Below are 19901 nucleotides of genomic sequence, written 5' to 3' on the forward strand. Positions count from 1 at the left end.
TAAGCTCCCTCTTCTCCACAACGAGCGCGCCCCTACTCTGCGTCAACCGTTTCCTCAGCTCATCCTCCTCGAGGTAGTTCGCCTCCGCACCCAACTCCTCCCGTATCGCAGCCGAGTAATCCATAATGCTGCGCAAAAGCCCCGGCCTCCTTCCACTTCTATACATCATAGATCCGCGTCGTGTATCGAGCCACATACCGACCATGATGCAGACCCAGACAAAGTTGAATATCGATACCATGAAGAGGAAGATGTAGGAGAAGCCCCATTGGTACGTTTCGCTAGGCTTGCAAGATCCGTGGTCCAGCAGGTAATACCCGGTGTAGGAGTGGTTCGCATCTGGCCGTGTCTCAAAAGCGTATTGAAGTCTGGGATCTTTGTTGAGACTTTTGCTGGAGTCTAATCCATAATCATCAGTGGGGAAGCTTGCGATGCGGAGGCTGCGAAACGTCGATGTCGTGTTGCCGTCGAACACCCAGTCAGCCGTGATATTGGGGTTCGGAATTCCATTAGTCATATTGAAACCGCCGGGGAATCTAATCTCAACCGACGGTACTTTAGTGTCTAAATCTCCTACTAGGAAGAAGGTGTAGTCCCAATCGCTGAACTGGCTCATATCTAGGACATGTCAGTTGAGACCTAGAAATACTCCTAACATACTTACGATGGTGAACGGCATCAATAAGCGGCTGATCATCCGCTGTGACGATGAGCGGTGCTTCCAAACCCACCCTATCCGCGTCCTTGATGATGTATACCACGTCCTTAGCTTTGCTCCACTCCATGAGATTGCCATCGAAATCCTCGATATAGGGCTGGTAGGTCGTGATATAACCAGTCATGGCTGCCATCAGCGTTGGGAACGCGATTACATAGAGGGTGGATAGCAGCATCGAAAAAATAGCGAGCCAACGGAACAAGCGCTTCCACGTGCACGCTCCATAAGCCAGGAACTCCTTCCCTAGAACACCGAGCGTGGCCATTGTCGTTGTCTCGAAGGCTACAGCGGCGTAAAGTTTGTAGGACGTGTGATGCATCTCCATGTGATATACCAGCCACTCGTTGAAGACGCGGTAATTTACCCATGCCAACAAGAGTTGTCCGCCTCTTCCAATGATCAGGTCCCATGCGACATCGATGACCTTTACCTGCGTAAAAGTGAGAGCACCGAAGCTCAAGTTCGGTGTAAAGAAGTAGGAGGAATCCATGATGCGCCATGTTGCTCCGGTGGCTTCTTTCCAAAGGCCGTTCGGGTAACAGTCTCGTCCCATGATGTAGCCCTGCGATACCGTTTCCGCCGCCGCAGCGAGGCCGACAATGCCGGCAAGCGCAAGAGGGATTGCTAACAAGACGCCGGTTACTCGCCAAGGGAAAGGTGACCACTTCTCGTAGAATGTCGTCCTGCGATCCTTTCGGGGCCATTCTTGGGGCGATTCGGACTTGGCGTCGCTGTGGCTGTCGGCCATGGGGAGCAATTCGGCGCTCCTTCGTGCATCGTCATCAGCGTCCTGGCGAACGGCGGAAAATTGCGTCGTAGATTTCATGACTGAAGCGAAGCAGTGCGCGATGCATACCAAGGAAATAAATCACGAGCGGACGTGGCGACGTCAGCCTTATTTGAGACGACTTGCAGATCAGGCGTATTTTCAGGCGTCCTGCCAGTCCGCGGATTTGCGCAAGGCGCAGCCCCCCAAGCCTCTGGGGGCCAGGTCTCTACCAACGAAAACAACTCTGCTTCGTAAAAGCGACGAATAGCTAACGGTGTGTCTCCATTATCGAGTCGTTGCAGTACTTGGGTGAGTGCGTCATAGGGTAGGTTGGTAGAATTGTAGGGTTGGTGGCAGCGGCATCTGCAACCATGCGTTCACCATGGAGAGTGAGGATGCTGGGTTGTGTGGAGGCATGTCCCGAGGTCTATAAAGACAGAGTCTATTCATACCTAGCAGATGAGGACGAGCGTACAAGTTCTTGTTCGTGAGTGTCGTGATAGGATACTAATCAAGTCTCCTGGCCCACCCACGAGCCTGGAAGCCGCACCATCACGCCAAGGCACTAACAGCACAGTACCCACCAGACAGACGTGAAAGTCATCAAGCTGCAAGTAACCTCCATCATGCTACGATATAACACGAAGGTATCTCTCTGAGCGATAGGCGGTCTCACCTCGGATGCGCAATGAAGTATATATTGAGTTCTCGCCGGCACATAGCTAGGTTGGGTATAGCGCCGCGCACCCCGCTCCCCAGCAGGGCAGGTACCGAGCAAGGAGGTACAAAGGCTGATAGCACTTTATATTGTCTCTGGCAAGATGATTCGCTCGTAACACATTCGTCACGCGACAGCCTGTAAACATAATGCGATGTCGCGGATGCAGACTTGCGGTTATCTGTCACTTCGGCAGCAACCTTATACATCCAACCCCCCTACTATTGTCGCGTTGCTCAAACCAGCCACATGAGAAGCTAACATGGCAAACATCTGGACAACCCGTACAGCGCTCCTGACAGGCCTCGTCATCTCCCTCCTCGGTGCCTTCTACATCTACCAGTCTCCCACCCCACTCAACTTCAGCATGCCGCATCAAAGTTCAAGTGCGAACAGCATACCCGGGTTGGAGTTTACACTAAGCCAAATATCTCGGTCTCCGCCTACCCTGCTCGTTACGCTCAAAAACACAAGCCCAGATACTCCTTATACGATCTTAAAATGGAATACACCGCTTGACACCTCCGCACTCAACACTGGCGTTTTCACTGTGACCGATGCGAGGAGTGGGGAGGATGTGGAGCAGACTGTTTTACAGGTCAATCGCAAGATGCCGCCGCCGCAGAGTTCACTTGTCACGATTACGCCTGGAACTCAGGAAGAGGTCGAGGTTGTATTTGACAAGCCGTGGATGCCTGAGCGTAAGCCGGCGAAGTACAGCGTCCAAGCAAAGGGGATATGGAAGGGCGTTTGGGGGAAGTATGGGGATGAAGTCACGAAGGAAGAGTTGTATGCTTATGCCGGTAGCCCGTTCAGTGGATGGAGGTTTGCGACGGGTGAGGTAGTCATGGAAGTAGAGTGAAGAGATCAAGACGATAACGTGGGTAGAGTGGCAAAGGATTTTACAGTATTTGATTCTTCCTGTAACGACAGAACTTGTTCTGTTTTGGCTAGCAGCCTGCTGATAGCCCGACCGCCCAGCAGCTGTTATGTACATTCTTTCTCCTCCATTGCATTCCTCTCGCACTTCAGCTTTATACGTGCAATATTCCCACAGGTCAGCCCAGCCAAACCATCATAGGATCTTGCACTGCAGCAATGTCTGCCACAGATACTGCTCAATGTCAGTACCCTATCACCATCGTATTTTCGAGTTCACATACCTTGCTTGGCTTGCCCATGCGTTCTCTTATCGAGATTCGTGACTTGTTTGACGATGTTGATGAGAAGGCCGATGAGCCGAAGGTTGATGAACCGTGAGATGATGTGCGTTCCATCTTGTGTGGCGACTAAGTATGTGCGCGTGTGTATGCGTTCGTATGTGTTTGAAACGGTCAAAAAAAAAGGAAAGACGACTCTGTATGTCCAGCAGTAAGGAAAGTGGTACAAGAAGGAATGACTTGATGATACTCGCTCAACTTGACAGCGCAAACCCAGAATATATACTCAAGTACCTACCCAAACCTTCAGCCCAACTCGCCATCAAGTTTGGTTGATCGCCTCTCCCAGACCACGCCGATCCTCACCTATCGTGTCGCGATACCAATCTACAACCCACCAGCACCAAAATTTCTCCAAACCTTAAACTCTATTCCAACACCCGGATCAATAACCCACCCAATAGCGACCGCGACACCCATCCAACGCGCCAACGGCATCACCCGCTAGAAACCGTATTTCGCTCCTTTCCGCCTCCACGCGAACGAAAAAGCAAAGAGGGACATGCAGATGGGGCCAGGGCAGCTGAAGTCTGAAACGCGGAGGCATGCGCGCCAACGGCCTACCCCGTCTGTAGTTCGGATTCGGTGCGAGGACCACAACGCGGTTTAGCTTGCGTACATTTGTAGCATGCGAGAGTGGGGATATGCAGGTATGTCTGGATGGAGAAATAGCTGGTGAGGAATAGTGGGGATGAAAATGTCCGCGGAGGGCGGAAGTTAATCATCAGGATCTTTGGTGATGCGTTGGGTTGCGACGACTCGTGCAGATGACCCACCGGCATAATTCTTGGTCGGGGAAAACTTCGCAGTTTGAGTGAGCATGTCGTATTATTGAAGAAAAGAGCGCGCCTTGAACTCAGACTTGGGTCTGATCTTGTTGTGCGCTGGTCGTTAAAGATATACTGAGATGTGGTATGCACGAAAGTTGTGATAGCCTTGAGTAAAGACAAAAACGGTCCATCACGTCCATCGCAGGCAGGTCAAGAAAATGAGGCTACGGTGCCCTGACGCAACCCCATCGAATGCCATCTCAATTCCCATCAAGCCCATAAGCTTGCAATACGCGTTTCGCGACGCCCTCCCCACTCCAATACGCCCCCGTCACCGTCCCCAATGCAACAAACGGTGCGCAATGTTCTCCCGCCAACCAAACACCGCGTTCAGGCACGCCTCTTCGTAACGTCTCCACATCTTCGTCACCCTTCTCAAGCCCTACCTGGAAATTGCAGTAGGAGCCGTACCCGGCGAGTTCGTCATTTGCCCAGGCTGTTGCTAGGATGGCTGTAGGGGTGCAGGAGGGGTCTTTGGGGTTGTAGTTGGGCAGTTTGGTGTAGTAGGGTGCAAAGAAGGAGTCTAGGAGGGTGTTATGCTTTGTTTGGGGATTAGAGGCGAGGAGTTGCGCGATGTGCAGGCTGGTTGGGCCAAAGGTGTAGAAGAGGAGGGTTGGGTGTGCTGAGCCTTCTGGTAAGGCGGCCAGGTTGACGGCTTCTTGGTCCCAGGATTCGGGGTTTGTTTCAGATGCGTAGGTTGGATGTGTCCAGTGTGTGAAGCCTGGGTAGTGAGCTGGGTTGACTGGTGAGTCTGTCGCTTGGTGGATGGGCGCCGTCGTTGCTGTTACGTTTGGTTTGCTGAGATCGCGGGACGCGGATGGCGAGGTTGAGTCATTGGTGATAGGCTCATTCCAGAAGGCTTTTGGGAAGCTGATGTAGACCTTGTCTAGATGACCATACCCTAGACTTCCCACAGCGTCCGTCAGTCGTTTCGGTAATTCTGGGACGAAAGCTCCGAGATTACGCTTTAACCAGCCCAGTGGAGCTGTCATGATGACCTCGTCAAAGGTCATGCTTTGCCGACCTTCAACTTCGACGGTGACGCGTGTATCTTCGGTCTTCTCTCCTGATATGATCCGCCGCACTTTATGCTCAAACAGCATCGTCGCGTCTTTCAGTGCCGGCTCAGCGATCTTTTTCAGTACCTTGTCGTACGTAGATGCGACGAAGAGATTCTCGCCGTCGATGCACTCCTCAAGCCAGAAGAACTTCAGGCTTTGTCTCTGAACGGGCGAGCCGACGAAAGCGCCCCACATCTCTGCCATTTGGAGTATGGTTTGCTGCTGCTTTTTTGCTTCATCATTCTTGTTGGGAAACATTTCTAAGACCTGTTCTTGGAAGTAGTCATACAGACTTTTCTCCGCTGGTATCGTCGTTGAAGTCTCGTTCGACAGCTTCATGGCTTGCTCGACGATGGCCCACACACGCTCGGTGTTCTTTGCCGCGTCTTTATCCGACATGTGGTTTCCCTGGCTGTCGAAGACAGATTGACGACCATCCCAGTTCATGGTAGTAGTCTTGGTTTCTTTGGCCAAGTCCAGGATAGGGTTGTCGTCAGTCCCGTGTATCCAGTTTGGCCCACTGCCAGCACGGTCAGTTCATACAAGCTACATCGAGAATTGCGAACTTACAGGTCAACCCTGTGGCCGAGCCCATCGCTTTGGCATAGCTGACAGCTAGTTAGTGTGCGTCAAAACTTACACAGCTGATCGGGCATACTCTTCCGCCAACCCTGTTCCTCCCTTCCAGTATTGTTACCTTAACGCCCTGCTTCAGCAACAAATCCGCACATCTTAGTCCAGCGACACCAGCGCCCACAACGCACACATGCGGTATCTTGCCCGCCACCCTCCGTATCATGTTCGCCTCATCCATGTAGCCGTGATTGTGTGGCGAAGTAGACAAGTCTTTCGAAATTCGAGTCTGCCTCTCAGGCGTTGTTCTATCAATCGCGATGTCAGCCCTACGAACTGCATTCTCGTTGCCAATGTTTCCCATGTTGATGGTGTGCGATAAAAAATGATAAGACGACTGTATTGAGGAAGGATAAAATGGGCCAAAATGACGCGATTCGAAGTAACCAAGATTATGTTGACAAGTAAGGCTGCCAGATCAGTCGTCGCGAAACGTGGTTCCGAGAGTGTAGGTACACCGCGGTTACTAGTGGCGATGCGTAGACCGTGCTGTAGAGTGCATCATCTTGGCTGCAAACGGAGGGGATCGAGGAGACGACAGGAACTAATGTTGGAAGGGCGATCTTAGTTGGCGAGAAGGCTGCTATCCAAGCGGTGGTCTAGGTGGCACGGTACCTCAAACGCATACAGCCGTTCACGTACCTTGGAATTTGTCTAGCCTGGAAGAGGAAGCGGCTCGTCAAGTTTTGGTCTTGTGACAAGTGCGAACCAATATATTGTCTTAGTGCTGCCAACGTGATGCTATTATGTTGGAAGTGAGGCGTGATAAGATGGATGTTGTACGCTGTCAGGCGTATGCACGTCAGATCGCGAACGGCAGGCGCGACGCTAACTTTAGTTAGTGCCACGAGGCTGAACCAGGCACATGATTGGACGAAATGGAAGATAAACTTGAGCTCAACGCTGTAGATTTCTATCTGAAGAGTACACAACGAGTTTTGTCCTCGTCCGTGGTGGCATATTATTGCCGTGGTATCATATCCCATCCATCATCCATTAAGGTCGTCCATTCCTCTGCGTCGCACCTATTTGTCCTTGGAGCCGATGTGAAGCTTGTTCTTCATCTTCTCCTTCAAGTGCGACATCTTTCCACCCTTCTCCTCGCCGCTTGGGGATGTAGTCAAATCGGCAGACTCGGACTTGCGACCTGAGTGCTCTCCAGTCATACCTGCGGCACCGTCAGTACTACCCCGACTTTGTCCGGGTTCCCGTGTCCACAAACCAGAGGCAGCGTTCTGTTTGGCAGCAGCCGCTTCGAAGTTGCTGCTGTCAGAAGGAACGCCTGTTGATGTCCACTCTGGAGTGTCGCGGTTCGCAGAGGCCTTCTCGGCATCAGTCTTAGTGTCGGTACCAGCGCCACCCGCGTATGTGCTTGAAGCACCGGTTACAGAGTCGGGAGCAGTGGTCTTGATCGCGGGATCAGGGCTGGTAGTTGTGGTTGCCGTGGAACCAGGAGCCGCAGGAGTGACATCGCTGGGACCAGTAGGACCAGCACCTGGCGCACCTGAACGGCTGATGTCGTCAAGTGGGGTGTCCTTCCAAAGCTTATCCGTTACTCCAGCTTTGTCCGTGATGCCAGTGGCCTGTGTTGTAGAGGAGGTAGCGCCAGTGTTTGACGTAGCAGCGTCGGGGTTGAGGGGGACGATGGGCATGCCAACGTAGGACGGGTCCTTGCTATCCGAGTAGATCTTGGGGTCGGTCGATGTTTCGGTCATGGTCTCGGTCGGTCCCTTGGTGGTAGGGTCGAGCTTCAAGAACTCATCTGTGCCAGAGGTCTTCTCGGCTGCCTTCTCGGTCGCCTTGGCTGTGCGATACATCAGTATTCTGTTCTACTAGCCGTCATTGTCGTATACTTACCATCGTTGCCCTGGTCAAAGGGCTCTGTTACAGTCCCCTTACCGAGCTCTCCGGAAACTGGCTCTTTGCCCGCAGTCTCGTTATTCGAGTAGTCGAGGAAAGTTCCCTTATCAGCCGTCGCTAGAGGGGTCGCTGTGAAGCGGGGTCAGCATATGTCGTCCAATGCGCGCGTTGGAGGGGACTCACCAAGATTGCCCTGGTCGTAAGGCTGAGTGACGGTGCCCTGACCCTGCTCACCGGAGATAGGCTCCTTGCCGGCAGTTTCGTTGTTCTTGGTCTGCTCGACTGCCTCGTCCGCCTTGGTCTGGTCGCCGTAGATGAGCTTGGAGGCTGCACCGGCAGCATTGCTTGCGAGGTTGGTGATGGTCTCCATTCTGACTGTGTTTTACAAAGGTCAATTGTAAGAGTAGGGGGGTGAAGTGGGGGAAACTGGGTATCGTGAGTATGCGCGGAGTCAAAGAGTCCGTGTTGGCGCGTTATGAAGGCAGGCACGCGGGCAGTGACGTAGGTTCCTGCCGTGCCTGCGTTTGTCCCTGTTCTACCCAGGATTAAGCCACAGCCAACATCAACACCAACGGGATAATCTACAACGAGTGACGATGTGGGGCTCATTTCAAGCGTATACCTTGATTTAACCTCAATTAAGCTCGACAATGCCGCCAGCATACCAATCAATCTCATGCACCGCAGCGGCCCGGGGCAGCGTCCAGGCGCTTTCAATGGCTGGCATGTGCGGGTATCTGGATTTAGATCAAGGCGTACCACCCTAGATCTTGGGCTTCGTAATTGTGATCAGCTTGCTGCCCATGCTGGAAGCTCGAGTCTCGGCCGCGCTGGTTGAAAGCGACGCGGCTGGGTTGACGTCATAGCTGACTGCAAACATGTCAAACGTAGGTCTTGGCGCGTTTTCGTGTGTGCCGCGACCATGGCCGGCGCCCTTCGCATGCAACTCTCTACGCAAGAGTTTCGACGTTTTCACATTGAGGCCCACACATTTCAGCACGAATAGACGAACTGCCAGCCCACATCGCAATCTTGCCCCCATTGTAGTTCTGTCCTGCTAATCTTCCGTTTCAAATAGACCCCGAACGACCATTCCATCCGTCCACTCAATCTCCTCCATCTGCTCTGAGCGAACCGAGTCCCAGCCTCCATCATGCATACCGAAATGAAAAACAGTAACGCATCTCAATCTATCAACTGCGTATGGCCACTGGTCGGACTGCTCGCGCAAGATCTTGTCTGTATCCCATAGCTCGGGCACGCCTGCCTCGAAACGCACCGGAACATCGCCGCGCACCACCGCCTTTATAACGTCGACGAAGTCATCGGCTATAGGAGTCATCCTCTGCATGGTCCCCCGGCGTGTCAGTTCTTCAGCGCCGTCCTGCCACATTGCAGCCTGTCGCATGGCATTGCAGAGAAGCTCACTGGCTCTCTCGTCAGGGCCATGTAAGACCAAGGAGAAAGAACCCGTTGGCAGGTCCATAATCCATGGCATACTCGCTTCGTGTATCCACGTTGCAACATCCCAGAGACAGCGCTCGACACTGTAGGAACGTTCGCTAAGCACAGTTCCCCAGATGTCGACGCGTCGCTCTATTCGAAGTCTAGGATTCTCGAGCAAATATGGAACAAGCCCGCGTGCGTGGGTCTGGGAGAGTCCTAAGCTCGTGTGGTTCTTGTGGTTCTGGGAGATTCCTAAGCTCGCGTAATCTTCCTGGATAACAATTTTGTGCACTTGGGCGCGCTTTTTGGGCGTAAGGCGCTCAAGGAATTGAATGGCAGCTGCCGCTGCCGAGAAGTATCTTTTGAATCTCTTGACGCGACCATTATGGCGAGTCCCGAGTTCTGGTGCTTGTGGAACATATTTCGCGACCTTATCAAGGTCCTTTTTCTCCGGAATCCACCAATACGTGGGCCTCCACTCGATAATCTGGTATAGGGTGTCTCTCGTGTATACCGATGGCCGAGAGCGACTTCTGCTCTGGCTGTTGTCATTATCCTCGTCCTCGGATTCGTCCTCGTCATCCGTAACCGGGTCATAATCCAATGGAGCACTCGTCTTGGCGGATGGATCGTACTCTCCCAAAACGAGGCGCTCGAACGCTGGATGCCTCGCAATAATCTGCATGAGATCCTGAAGTATAGCGTCTTTGATGAGATAATCCAATCTAGACACAGGGTAAAGGCGGCCTTCCTTCAAGGCCGCTCTACCCTCCCTGGTAATCGTTTTCTCTAGCTCTTCCACTGCCGTGTTACCTGGATATCTCGATCGCAGCTCTTTCAAGGCTTCTCGTGTGACAAGGGGATATGCATATGACAACATAATCCGGAGACACATGTTGCGCCCTTCCAGGAGACTGCGGTAGAAAAAGGCTACAGAGCTTGAAGTCTCAGTGCCAGGAATCTTTGGAAGGACGCTGAATCGGAGCGTGTTCGATTCAAATGCCAAACCGTCTATCTCTTGTGCCGCTCTTTTGCAGGTGTAGACCAACGCGACATCGATCTTTTCTCCGTTGGCGAGCCGAAACTTCTGGGCCGATGGATCGTAGATATAACCTTCCTCTTGATGCGTGTAGTACTCATAGATTTTATCCCGCAGCTCTCGTGGCAGCCGGAAGAGAAGAGACTGATGTTGATTGTCCATGCTGGGTCCGTCACCATGACGAAGAGGGTCTGCGATGTTGGAAATCTGCATTGAGAGCATAAAGGCAAGCGACTGGTATCGCAAAGGCCTCCGAATCATGTTAAAGCGCTATCATTCGGGCAGGATGGGGGTTTTTGTGTGAGGAAACTCGCAAGTTGGTACGTGTCAGACTGATCAAGGGCGCCGCGGAGGATGTAAGGGTGGCGGCGTAGCATGATTCCGTTGAGCATGCACGGTACGACTCATGTAACAGGTCATTGGCTCGTTCGATCTAATAGCCGAACTTGTAACCGGCGGGTTATTGCCAGGTTATCAGTAAAAGGCGTAGCAAAAGTTACAACATTACTGCATTACTCACTCTACATAATGACATGTAGCAGTTACGACGGCATGGTCTGCGTGCCGAAATAATTCCCTCGCAACTACTACTCCTCTTCGGCCAATCGTCTCCATCCGTTTATTCTATCCATCCATTCGACGTTCTCTTCATACACCTCGCGCGCCGCTTCCCAACCACCATCCGGCTCGTCGAAATCCTGGAGACGAACCACACACCCGACGTGACGAGGCCAGTCACCATCGTGTTCGCGTAGGATCTTCTCAATATCCCATATCTCGCCCGTTTCCGCATCGTCGAACCTCGCCGGTATTTCCCCTCGCAGCATCTCTTTGATAACGTCGACAAAGTCTTCGGCTATAGCGCCGTCTGAATCATAATCAAACACTCGCTGCTCCCGCCGAGCTAACTCGACACCGCCGTCTTGCCATATCGCTGCTCTTACAACGGCGTCGCAAAGCTGCTGGCTTGCTCCTTTGGAAGGTCCGTGTAGGACTAGATTGAAGCACCCGACGGGCATACCTAATTGGTACACTGTCTTGACCTCGTTGATCCATACAGCAATTGCCTCTATTATTCTGGTTGCGAACTCGTTGAAATATTCGCTCTCATGCACGAACTCGGTATACCAGACATTGACCCTGCGTTCTATACGGAGATCAGGATTCGCAACGCACAACGGTATGAAAGCCTGTGCGTGGGTTTTTGAACGAGACACGCTCAGTCGGTCCTCCTGGATAATGATCTTGCGCAATTGCCTGCATATGTTCGGGGAAAGCCTCTCGATAAAGCGAGTAGCTACTGCAGCTGCTGAGAAGTACATGAATGGTACCCAACAGTCGTGAAAAGGCGGCTCTGGAGGCACTTTGGGCCACGGAGGCAGGAACTGCAATACTCTTTTGAGCTCAGTGCGGTCTGGAATCCACCACGCTTTTGGTTTCCACTGCAAGACAGTCATCTGAGTTTCCTTTGAGTAGCAGGGCGTATCCTCATTGTCGGATTCGTCGGAGGAGTCAGAAAAGTAATCCTCATCCTCAGAAGGCAAGTCCTCGTCATCTTCCTGGGGACCCGTCGCCTTTCGTAAATCTATATCGTACTCTCTCGAAGTCAAATAGGAAAACTCCGGATATGTCGCCAAGATCTCTACCAAGTCTTGCAGCACAGATTCATCATTGTAGAAGTCTAGGGTCTCCACCGTGGGTAGGAATCCATATCGCAAATTGGTCCTCTTGGTTCTTGAAACCTCTTCCGTTATCCTTTGTACTGCAAGACTCCATGGATATCGTTTCCTCAGCTCTTGCATGACCTCCACCGAGATGAGGCTGTGAGCCCAGTGTACCATGTATCTCAATCGACACCCACGGTCGCCGAGAAGAAGCTCGTACATGAATGCGTTCGTGGGATGGCCAGTAATATCTGGCGGACTGAGCATAGTGCGGAAAGTGATGTCGTTCGTTTTGAATGCCACTCCATCCATCTCTTTCGCGATCCTCTTACAAGTGTATCGCAGACTGATCCTAACCGCGTCCCCGTTTGTCGCCCGAAGAGTCTCCGAAGTCGTGCGATGGCTGTATCCCTGATCTTCCCAGACGTCGTAGTAATACACCTCGTCGCGTAGTTCTCGAGGAAGACGAAAGAATACCGACTGATGCTGGTCCATGATCGTGGGCTTTTTCGACTGCATCTTGGCGCAAGAAAGTTTGTGTGTGTTGGAGAAATGTGTCGCGCGAAGCTTTTGACGTTAAGCTGAGAGTGTGTCTCCCATGGTAGCGAAAGGGCGCTGCCAAGGGCGCAAGGGCGATGGCGTACCAGAATTATCTGGAACACAGAAGCGGTGCAGCGAATATCAATGCATGTAAGTCTAAGACTCAACAGTACCTCGGTGACCAAATAAATTGCACAAGGAAGATCTGAAAGAAGAAGATAATATAGTTCAGATGGATGATACACGGTATTATAGAGTGTGATGACTGGACAACGAAGATGAGATGTCTTGAATTCATCAGCCCAAACAGCTTCCTGATCACTCAACTTCCCCTTCCATGAGGTTGTTAAGCCATCGCCGACAATGTTGGTATATTCCACCTATTCGTCGTCTCTATCTAGTCGGATTCATTGACCTCATTCTGCTTCAAAAAGCATCTCAACCCCCTCCATGTATTCTGTCCAGTCCAGTCGAACAGAGTCTCTGTGTTTCCACACCCCAAACCGCTCCTCATGTGCAGCGCACCAGCCTTCCGGTGGCTCTTCCAGGTTGCGAAGTTCGAAAACATCATCCAAGTCTTCAGGCCAATCGCCATCCTGATCTCTCAACAGCTGATCGATATCCCAAATCTTCCCCATGTCTGCGTCGAACCGAGCTGGAATGTTCCCTTCAATTACCCCCTTGATGGCATCCGCGAAGCCTTCACCAAGCATGTGGTCAAAGTAGGGCCCATGGATAGGGTCGGCTTTTGTGATCAACCTACAGCCTTCGTCCCAGATTGCTACCCTGGCAGTGGCATCGCAGATTTGTTGGCTTGCAAGAGGTGATGGGCCGTGCAAGACCAGATTGTAAGAGCCAGGAGGCATCCCCAAGACAGTCAGTGCCTTTGCCTCACTAATCCACATTCCAATCTCTCTCATCACACGTCCCCTCCCTTCAGTATACCAATGGTTTGCTCTCGTAATACCGATGAGTGAGGTACGCCATATGTCTACTCTTCTCTCAATTTCCAACTGAGTGTTGAAGATACAAAAGGGAACTAGGCCTCTTGCGTGACTGAAGGATTCAGGGTCGCTGCACTCATCTTCTAGTATAGTGACCCAGCGGAGGTGGCTACGTGTAGACTCGCTGAGGCGTGAAAGGAACCGAATCGCGACGGCGGCTGCAGAGAAGTAGGATCGCCTTCCTCCCCGTATATGTACTGCATGGAAAGGATAAGAATTCTCGTCGTGAGGCAGAAACTCTTCCAGTGCCTCAAGATCGTCATCTGTTGGGATGAACCAGCTGTCAGGTTGCCACTGTAGCACTTGCTGCTGTTCTGCCTTGGAAGTGTATACGGGAATATGCTCCGTGAGATAATCCTCGAATTTGTCCCAACGCGTGGCCCAATGCTCAGTTGCCACGAAGAAGGCCCTCCTCGCGTTGACATCGAAGTCGCTCGCAGTCATGTGCCAGAATCCAGGATCGGTGGATATGATGTCTAGTAAATCTCGGAGAATTACGATGGCTTCCGCTGAGTACTCGTCATAATCGACTGTATCGAAACCTCCATTGTCACCCCATAGGTGTCCGCCCGCTAGGGGTCCATCACTGTCTCCCTCTCGATGCAATTCCCTCATCTTCTTGACTGCCAGGTTCGCTGGATGGCGTTCGCACAACTGGCGCATGGTCTCGTCTGTAACTAGAGGATATGTCCATTCGACCATACGACTAAGTATGGTACGCCTTCTTTTACGGATGTAATGATCGAAGACTTGAGATTTCATGAGTTGGTCGGAAGGCCTGGGGAGATCGACCATCGTGCGGAAGGTTATTTTGTTGATTCCCAAGGCAATACCCTGCATCTCCGCCGCTGTTCTTTTGCAGGTATATTGAAGGCTGAGATCAATGGACTCGCCGCCGTCCATTCGAAGTGTCCCAGAGGTGGAGTCGTAGTAGTAACCGTTTGCTTGGGAATAGTAGTGGTAGATCTCATCTCGCAGCTCTCGTGGAAGGCGGAAGAGGAGAGACTGGTGCTGATCCAACGCGTTCTGTAGTGTCGGGTCCTTTGCCATGGTTGAGAGGGTTTTCTCTGGATTAAGTGCTTGTGATGAGACTTTAAAGACAAGACACAGAAGCGGCGTCGCAAAGGCTTTGGATGGGTGTTAGAATGCGATGGTCCGGGAAACCAAGACCTTTTATATGGGAAACACAAAATTCGGCACTAGTCAGACTCGTCAAGGGCGCTGTCAAGGGCGCAGCCGAGGGCGCAACGGCGGAGGTGTACCGTGGTACCACGAACCCCAGAAGCGGTATGACGAAAGCCGAGTTCTTTGAGTCGTAGAGGTATTTGTGATGAAAAGACTACAGCCTTTCATTCGTTCTGTCTAGTCCTCCTCTTGAAGTGACAATTCGTGCCCAGCATGCCTAGTGGCAGTCTTCACATATACGTCTTCGCTGAGTGCAGGCCATTCGCCAACATGGTCGTCCAGGAGCTGGTTGATATCCCACACATGTCCCATATCGGCTTCAACTCTTGCAGGAAGCTCGCCTGTAACCATCTTTTTAACACCATCCGCAAATCCTCTACGCATTGGGTAACCGACATAATCGGAGCTGGGACCTAATCTATGCTCGAGTATAGTGCAGCCCTCGTCCCAAATGGCAAGCTTGATGAGAAGGTCGCTCAGCCGTTGGCTCGCTCGAGGTGTGGGCCCGTGAAGAACCAAGCAAAAGGACTCGGGTGGCATCCCAAGCCTCTTGAGGAACTTGGTTTCAACGAACCAGGGCGCAATTTCCTCGATTCCGTCTTCTAAACCCATGCGCTCGGACAAGTAGTGCTGGTGAAATACGTCTACTCTCCTCTCGATTCGAAGCTTGAGGTTCTCGCAGCAGAAAGGGATAAGGCCTCTAGCGTGAGTTTGCCTGTGTGCCAGGCTTATTCTATCTTCCTGGATAATGATACTGCGTAGATGCGCTCGTGTGGCTGATGGCAAGCGCTCTAAAAATCCAATAGTCACCGCGGTAGCCGAATAGTACGTGTCGTCCAAACGCCACCCTCGGTCAGACTCCTTTCCTATTGCACGCGGCCGTGGAAGAAATTCGAAGATCGTGTCAAGTTCAGCGCGATCCGGCATTCGCCATGGGTCCGGGCACCATCCAAGCATCAACGCCTGAATCGCCTGATTTGGGTACTCCAGATCTTCGTGTACAATCCTACCGTCTGTGCAAAGTCAGAGAACAGCTCAATTTGACTAGCCGAAACATGCCTACTGTCATTTTCTTCAGACTCTCTGGTATACTCTTTGGAAGTCAGTCGCCAGAACTCTGGGTGGGTGGATAGGATTTGCAACAAGTCTTGTAGTAGAGTTGTGTGCGCTGAATAGTCTATACTCCAAACCACGCCTTCATTAAACAGTGTCCCGGAGCTGAGCCAGTGACTCCTGTCGCCCATCCTGATGAACGCTTTCTCGATCTGCTCCGCCGCGGTACTATCCGGATGCAGCTCTCGTAGGCGTTGTATAGCTTCGAGCGTGACCAGAGTATAAGACCGTTCAAACATACGTCGGAGAGGTCGTTCTCGTTTGCGGAGAAGATGATTCCATAAGAGCGCGTTCGATAATTCGCTACCAGGTTCGGGTACATCGAGTTTCGTACGGAATGTAACCCTGTTCACCTGTAGAGCTAGACCCTTCATCTCGGTCGCAGCCTTCTTGCAAGTGTACTGCAAACTTAAATTGATCGGACGTCCGCTAGCCTGTCGAAGCTTGTCGGACGTGGCATCGTGGTGGTAGCCGCCTTCCTCAAAGACATAGTAGTGGTAGATCTCATCGCGCAACTCCCGCGGGAGACGGAAGAGAAGGGATTCGTTTTGTTCGTTCATTTTGATGAGGCGGTGTTGGTGTTTCGAAGCGTCGCGATGATGAGGGCGGACAGGTGGTGAAAAGACGTCCAAGCGTACGTCTAGTGGCTGTCGTGCGCTGTCGAAGTGTCGACCGGTAAAGTTTAATCGATGAGCAGTACAAGCGGACGAATTGTGATGTGTTTCGTAGCAAGAATTTCCCGAAAACTTTAGATACTAACCGTAGCAATCCCGCTCGCGCAAATTCACCGTCGGTGATGTTGGCTGCGAAGAGTTGAAATTAGTATGGTAGGCGAAAGGCGCGCGCACATCGAAGGGCGGCATTACCAAAGAACGCGTTTTTCATCTCCATTGTCATCTCGCCCATGGCAGGAGACGGAAACTGTACGCGCATAGAAGATATACATGATGGTTGAGCGTGTAAAGTTCGAGGAGCGGTGGTTGGGTGTTCGGGAAGTGAGGCGGGCAGTTTGCCGGCGGCAGGCGGCAGTCGGGTTTCAACTACCCAACCACCCAACCATCCAACGAGGAAATGGCGAGCGCTCGATTTTGACACTGACAGCAACGGTTATCGTCACATAATGGTGCAATCGATCGCTTCGACGGCGTTGAAACTTTCCTGCCGATTCCATCCGCCTTCCAGAACGAGGTGAAACAAACGGTAAACTTTACTCAGGGCTCTGCGCAATGTGTTGTAACACGGCCTCTTCAGCTTACTCCCAAACTAAGTTACGATTGCAATCAATCATATCAGGATGACAGGTTTCAGCAAAATGACGCGAACCTTACATTCCATTCTCGTAGTAAGACAGAGCCAAATTTAATGACGACGTACGCTTCATAAAGTCATTGTCCCGCCGCCATGGGCTAGGCGACATATCTCAACAAAGACGCTATTGCTTTGACATCATGCTCACAACGACAATCGACGGTAGCGACTTTGAGATGATTTTCTTAGGACGCGGACATTCTTCACACGCTAGTGAGGGTAACAATGCGTGCTCTTTGGAGCAGGATGAAGGCAGTGAATGTCTCGACCTTTTTCGGGCCCTTTCTACCGTGGTTTTGGGTCAGCAGATGTGCAATCGGACCAAAACAAGGCATCTGAGCCTTCATTCATCCATCAGTTCAGTCCAGCATTGCGACCTCGGGCGAACAAAGGTACTTACACTCTGCTCTACACTCCTAGCTCAACGCTACTTTCCACCTCAGAACCCTCTATCCCCGCAGTCATGGAGGCCACAACCCACCAGCTGTCAATATATCCTCACCTCATTCCCCTGACTACCTCAGAGACTAACTACCATCGCCGGCAGCCTAAGATCCGGAGTATGTCTGACGTTGACATACAACGACTCCGACGCTCAGACAGTTTTATGAATCACAACTACCATATCAACACAACACCCACGAGGCCTCGTCGCACAATCTCTGGTTCAACTACACCAGAATCCAAATACCGGCCACACCATAGGAAGGGCGAGTTACGATACGACTTCAGATTCGGCAACGGCTTCGAGCCAAAAGAAGACGCACGCCGCAAACATGCTCGACATAGACGGGATCGAAGCAGCGTCTTCACAGTCGCAAGCGCACACACACTATGCTCGATACCTTCGGAGCCGCCAACCCCTACATCGCCTTCGCAATCTTTCTTGGACCTTTACTCACCGTCTCTCCCTCCTTCACCAATCAAGACTTCAAATCCGGCATACGCGACAGCATCACACTGCACCCTAACCCCCCTGGAACTACAAGACTGCATAGCACACGGTCGTTATTGCCGCATCAAGACATTCCTGCTCGACCTTCTCCACCTAGATCTCAAGTCCTCGTCTTCCGCCTCTACCCCGAGGACCTCGATGAGGACGAGCTGCAGTCACAAGTTCCACCATGGACGGTGCAAGAGGTGCGATTTACCCGAAGCTATACTCCCGTACATTGATGGCGGATTGCTAACATCGGGGTTTCATTGCAGGGATTTTGGATGTGAAGAATGTAGTGATAAGCATGTGTCATTTCAGGAAGAAGACTGGACTGAGCGAACACCCTCACCGTTGGATATCTCGGATGAAGCACCGCAGATTGATGTAAGTCTCACTATACCCTCCTCTCTTTTCCCCGGCGTATCACTAACATGACTCTCCTATAGCCAATCGCTTTCATCCCCATCTCCACCACCCGACCCCATCCTCTTGACACCGGCAGCGACTCCGCATCTACATCGACACCGAGCTCTCATTCCAGCTTCTCCTTCTCCCCATCCCTCTTCGAATCCACGCCACTCCCCCAAGACACCCCAACGAGCCCCTCACCATCAACAAGTCCAATAAACTACTCCCTCCCCATCCCCTACTACCGATCGTCCCGCCCAACTAGCCCAGCAACACCATCCCGTGCCCGCGTCCCATCCGGCTTCACGGGCTTCACCAGATACATATCTCCAAGAAGCTCTGAAATCAAACCCAGTACCTCCGTCATAGGCGAAAACATCCCCGCGACCGCCGTAGCAATGCTGCAAGCCTCGCCGACTACCATCCACATCCGGCAACCTCTTTCAAGGCCTGGCACCGCTATTCAGACTACTCCATCACCATCACCCTTATCCACGCCAGTGACTGAGATTGGAGACCCGCTCGCGGATACACCGACGCCCACTCTCTTCATCCGAAGTTCGCACTCACGGCCTTCCCCATCACCATCGCCTCTATCCACACCGGTGACTGAGATCGAAAACCCGCTTTCAGATATCACACCCCAACCGTCGCCTACGACGACTGTTATCCGTCATTCACCTTCACCCTTATCCACACCCACACCAACACCAACAACCGAAATCGAGAACCCCCTTTCATGTATCGACGACTTCCCCCTCTCCACCCACTCCTCCCTCCCCACCACCACCACTAGTCCACCCTCCTCCCCCGACTCCCGCACCACAATCCTGCTCCTCCACCGCGCCCTCTCCACCTCCACCTCCACCAGCCAAACAGACACGCACCTAATCCGGACCGCACGCCTCGTCCTCGGCCTCGCCGTGCAAAGTGCCGCAGGCCGCATCCCCGCCGACATTGCGGAAAAGGTGTCTGCGCAGCTGTTTCCGGAGGAGGGGCAGGATGTCATGGGTAAAGAGGAGTTTGAGGCGTTTGTAAAGGGAAGCGTGGAGAGGGGGGAGGTTAGTGTGGTTAGGGGAGCGCAGATTTTGGAGTTGGTTGGGGCGAGTACTAGTTGGGTGGGGGATGCAGATGGGGGTGGAGATGAAAATGAGGGAGAGGGCGTGTAGAGTCGGGGTTATTGGGATTGATTCGAGGCGTCTGGCTGGGGAGAGTTAGTTTTTGTTGTTTTGGGAATACCCGGCGTTTATGCTATTCAAGATACCATTAGGAAGTGGGCGCAGGACGCAATAACACTTTAGACACTTAGCAAGAATTTATAATCATGTTAATATTGACTCGCTAGACCTCCTTCACGATCCATAGTCGCGCACTGATTCCACCCAAGAAGCCTTAAATGATATCGTAGTTCACTCACAAAACATGCCTTCAGTCCTCCCACCAAGACA

The 19901-nt window shown here is 52.1% G+C and overlaps 9 protein-coding genes across 9 annotated transcripts; 2 read left to right on the forward strand and 7 right to left on the reverse strand.

The window, feature by feature from the left end:
* Positions 1 to 32: 32 nt before the first annotated feature.
* Positions 33 to 1544, reverse strand: J4E83_006850 (uncharacterized protein; the record flags this gene model as incomplete). Its single annotated transcript, XM_049333760.1, has 3 exons — positions 33 to 37; positions 199 to 618; positions 665 to 1544. 3 exons carry the CDS (start codon positions 1542 to 1544, stop codon positions 33 to 35), a joined length of 1305 nt encoding a protein of 434 aa, XP_049187016.1.
* A 923-nt stretch (positions 1545 to 2467) lies between these two features.
* Positions 2468 to 3067, forward strand: J4E83_006851 (uncharacterized protein; the record flags this gene model as incomplete). Its single annotated transcript, XM_049333761.1, has 1 exon — positions 2468 to 3067. One exon carries the CDS (start codon positions 2468 to 2470, stop codon positions 3065 to 3067), a length of 600 nt encoding a protein of 199 aa, XP_049187017.1.
* Positions 3068 to 4455: 1388 nt separating this feature from the next.
* J4E83_006852 (uncharacterized protein) lies at positions 4456 to 6253 on the reverse strand (the record flags this gene model as incomplete). The annotated part of the gene is made up of 3 exons (XM_049333762.1): positions 4456 to 5836; positions 5887 to 5924; positions 5975 to 6253. 3 exons carry the CDS (start codon positions 6251 to 6253, stop codon positions 4456 to 4458), a joined length of 1698 nt encoding a protein of 565 aa, XP_049187018.1.
* A 721-nt stretch (positions 6254 to 6974) lies between these two features.
* J4E83_006853 (uncharacterized protein) lies at positions 6975 to 8179 on the reverse strand (the record flags this gene model as incomplete). Its single annotated transcript, XM_049333763.1, has 3 exons — positions 6975 to 7753; positions 7807 to 7938; positions 7993 to 8179. The coding sequence occupies 3 exons, from the start codon at positions 8177 to 8179 to the stop codon at positions 6975 to 6977; spliced, it is 1098 nt and encodes a 365-aa protein (XP_049187019.1).
* Positions 8180 to 8866: 687 nt separating this feature from the next.
* Positions 8867 to 10507, reverse strand: J4E83_006854 (uncharacterized protein; the record flags this gene model as incomplete). Its single annotated transcript, XM_049333764.1, has 1 exon — positions 8867 to 10507. One exon carries the CDS (start codon positions 10505 to 10507, stop codon positions 8867 to 8869), a length of 1641 nt encoding a protein of 546 aa, XP_049187020.1.
* Positions 10508 to 10881: 374 nt separating this feature from the next.
* On the reverse strand, positions 10882 to 12225 carry J4E83_006855 (uncharacterized protein; the record flags this gene model as incomplete). The annotated part of the gene is made up of 1 exon (XM_049333765.1): positions 10882 to 12225. One exon carries the CDS (start codon positions 12223 to 12225, stop codon positions 10882 to 10884), a length of 1344 nt encoding a protein of 447 aa, XP_049187021.1.
* A 689-nt stretch (positions 12226 to 12914) lies between these two features.
* On the reverse strand, positions 12915 to 14552 carry J4E83_006856 (uncharacterized protein; the record flags this gene model as incomplete). The annotated part of the gene is made up of 2 exons (XM_049333766.1): positions 12915 to 13257; positions 13741 to 14552. The coding sequence occupies 2 exons, from the start codon at positions 14550 to 14552 to the stop codon at positions 12915 to 12917; spliced, it is 1155 nt and encodes a 384-aa protein (XP_049187022.1).
* Positions 14553 to 14864: 312 nt separating this feature from the next.
* J4E83_006857 (uncharacterized protein) lies at positions 14865 to 16360 on the reverse strand (the record flags this gene model as incomplete). The annotated part of the gene is made up of 2 exons (XM_049333767.1): positions 14865 to 15700; positions 15751 to 16360. The coding sequence occupies 2 exons, from the start codon at positions 16358 to 16360 to the stop codon at positions 14865 to 14867; spliced, it is 1446 nt and encodes a 481-aa protein (XP_049187023.1).
* Positions 16361 to 18232: 1872 nt separating this feature from the next.
* On the forward strand, positions 18233 to 19622 carry J4E83_006858 (uncharacterized protein; the record flags this gene model as incomplete). Its single annotated transcript, XM_049333768.1, has 2 exons — positions 18233 to 18239; positions 18724 to 19622. 2 exons carry the CDS (start codon positions 18233 to 18235, stop codon positions 19620 to 19622), a joined length of 906 nt encoding a protein of 301 aa, XP_049187024.1.
* Between the last annotated feature and the right edge of the window lie 279 nt (positions 19623 to 19901).

Source organism: Alternaria metachromatica (assembly GCF_023757995.1).
Source record: "Alternaria metachromatica strain BMP 0045 chromosome Unknown scaffold_16, whole genome shotgun sequence".
Classification (NCBI taxonomy): Eukaryota; Fungi; Ascomycota; class Dothideomycetes; order Pleosporales; family Pleosporaceae; genus Alternaria; species Alternaria metachromatica.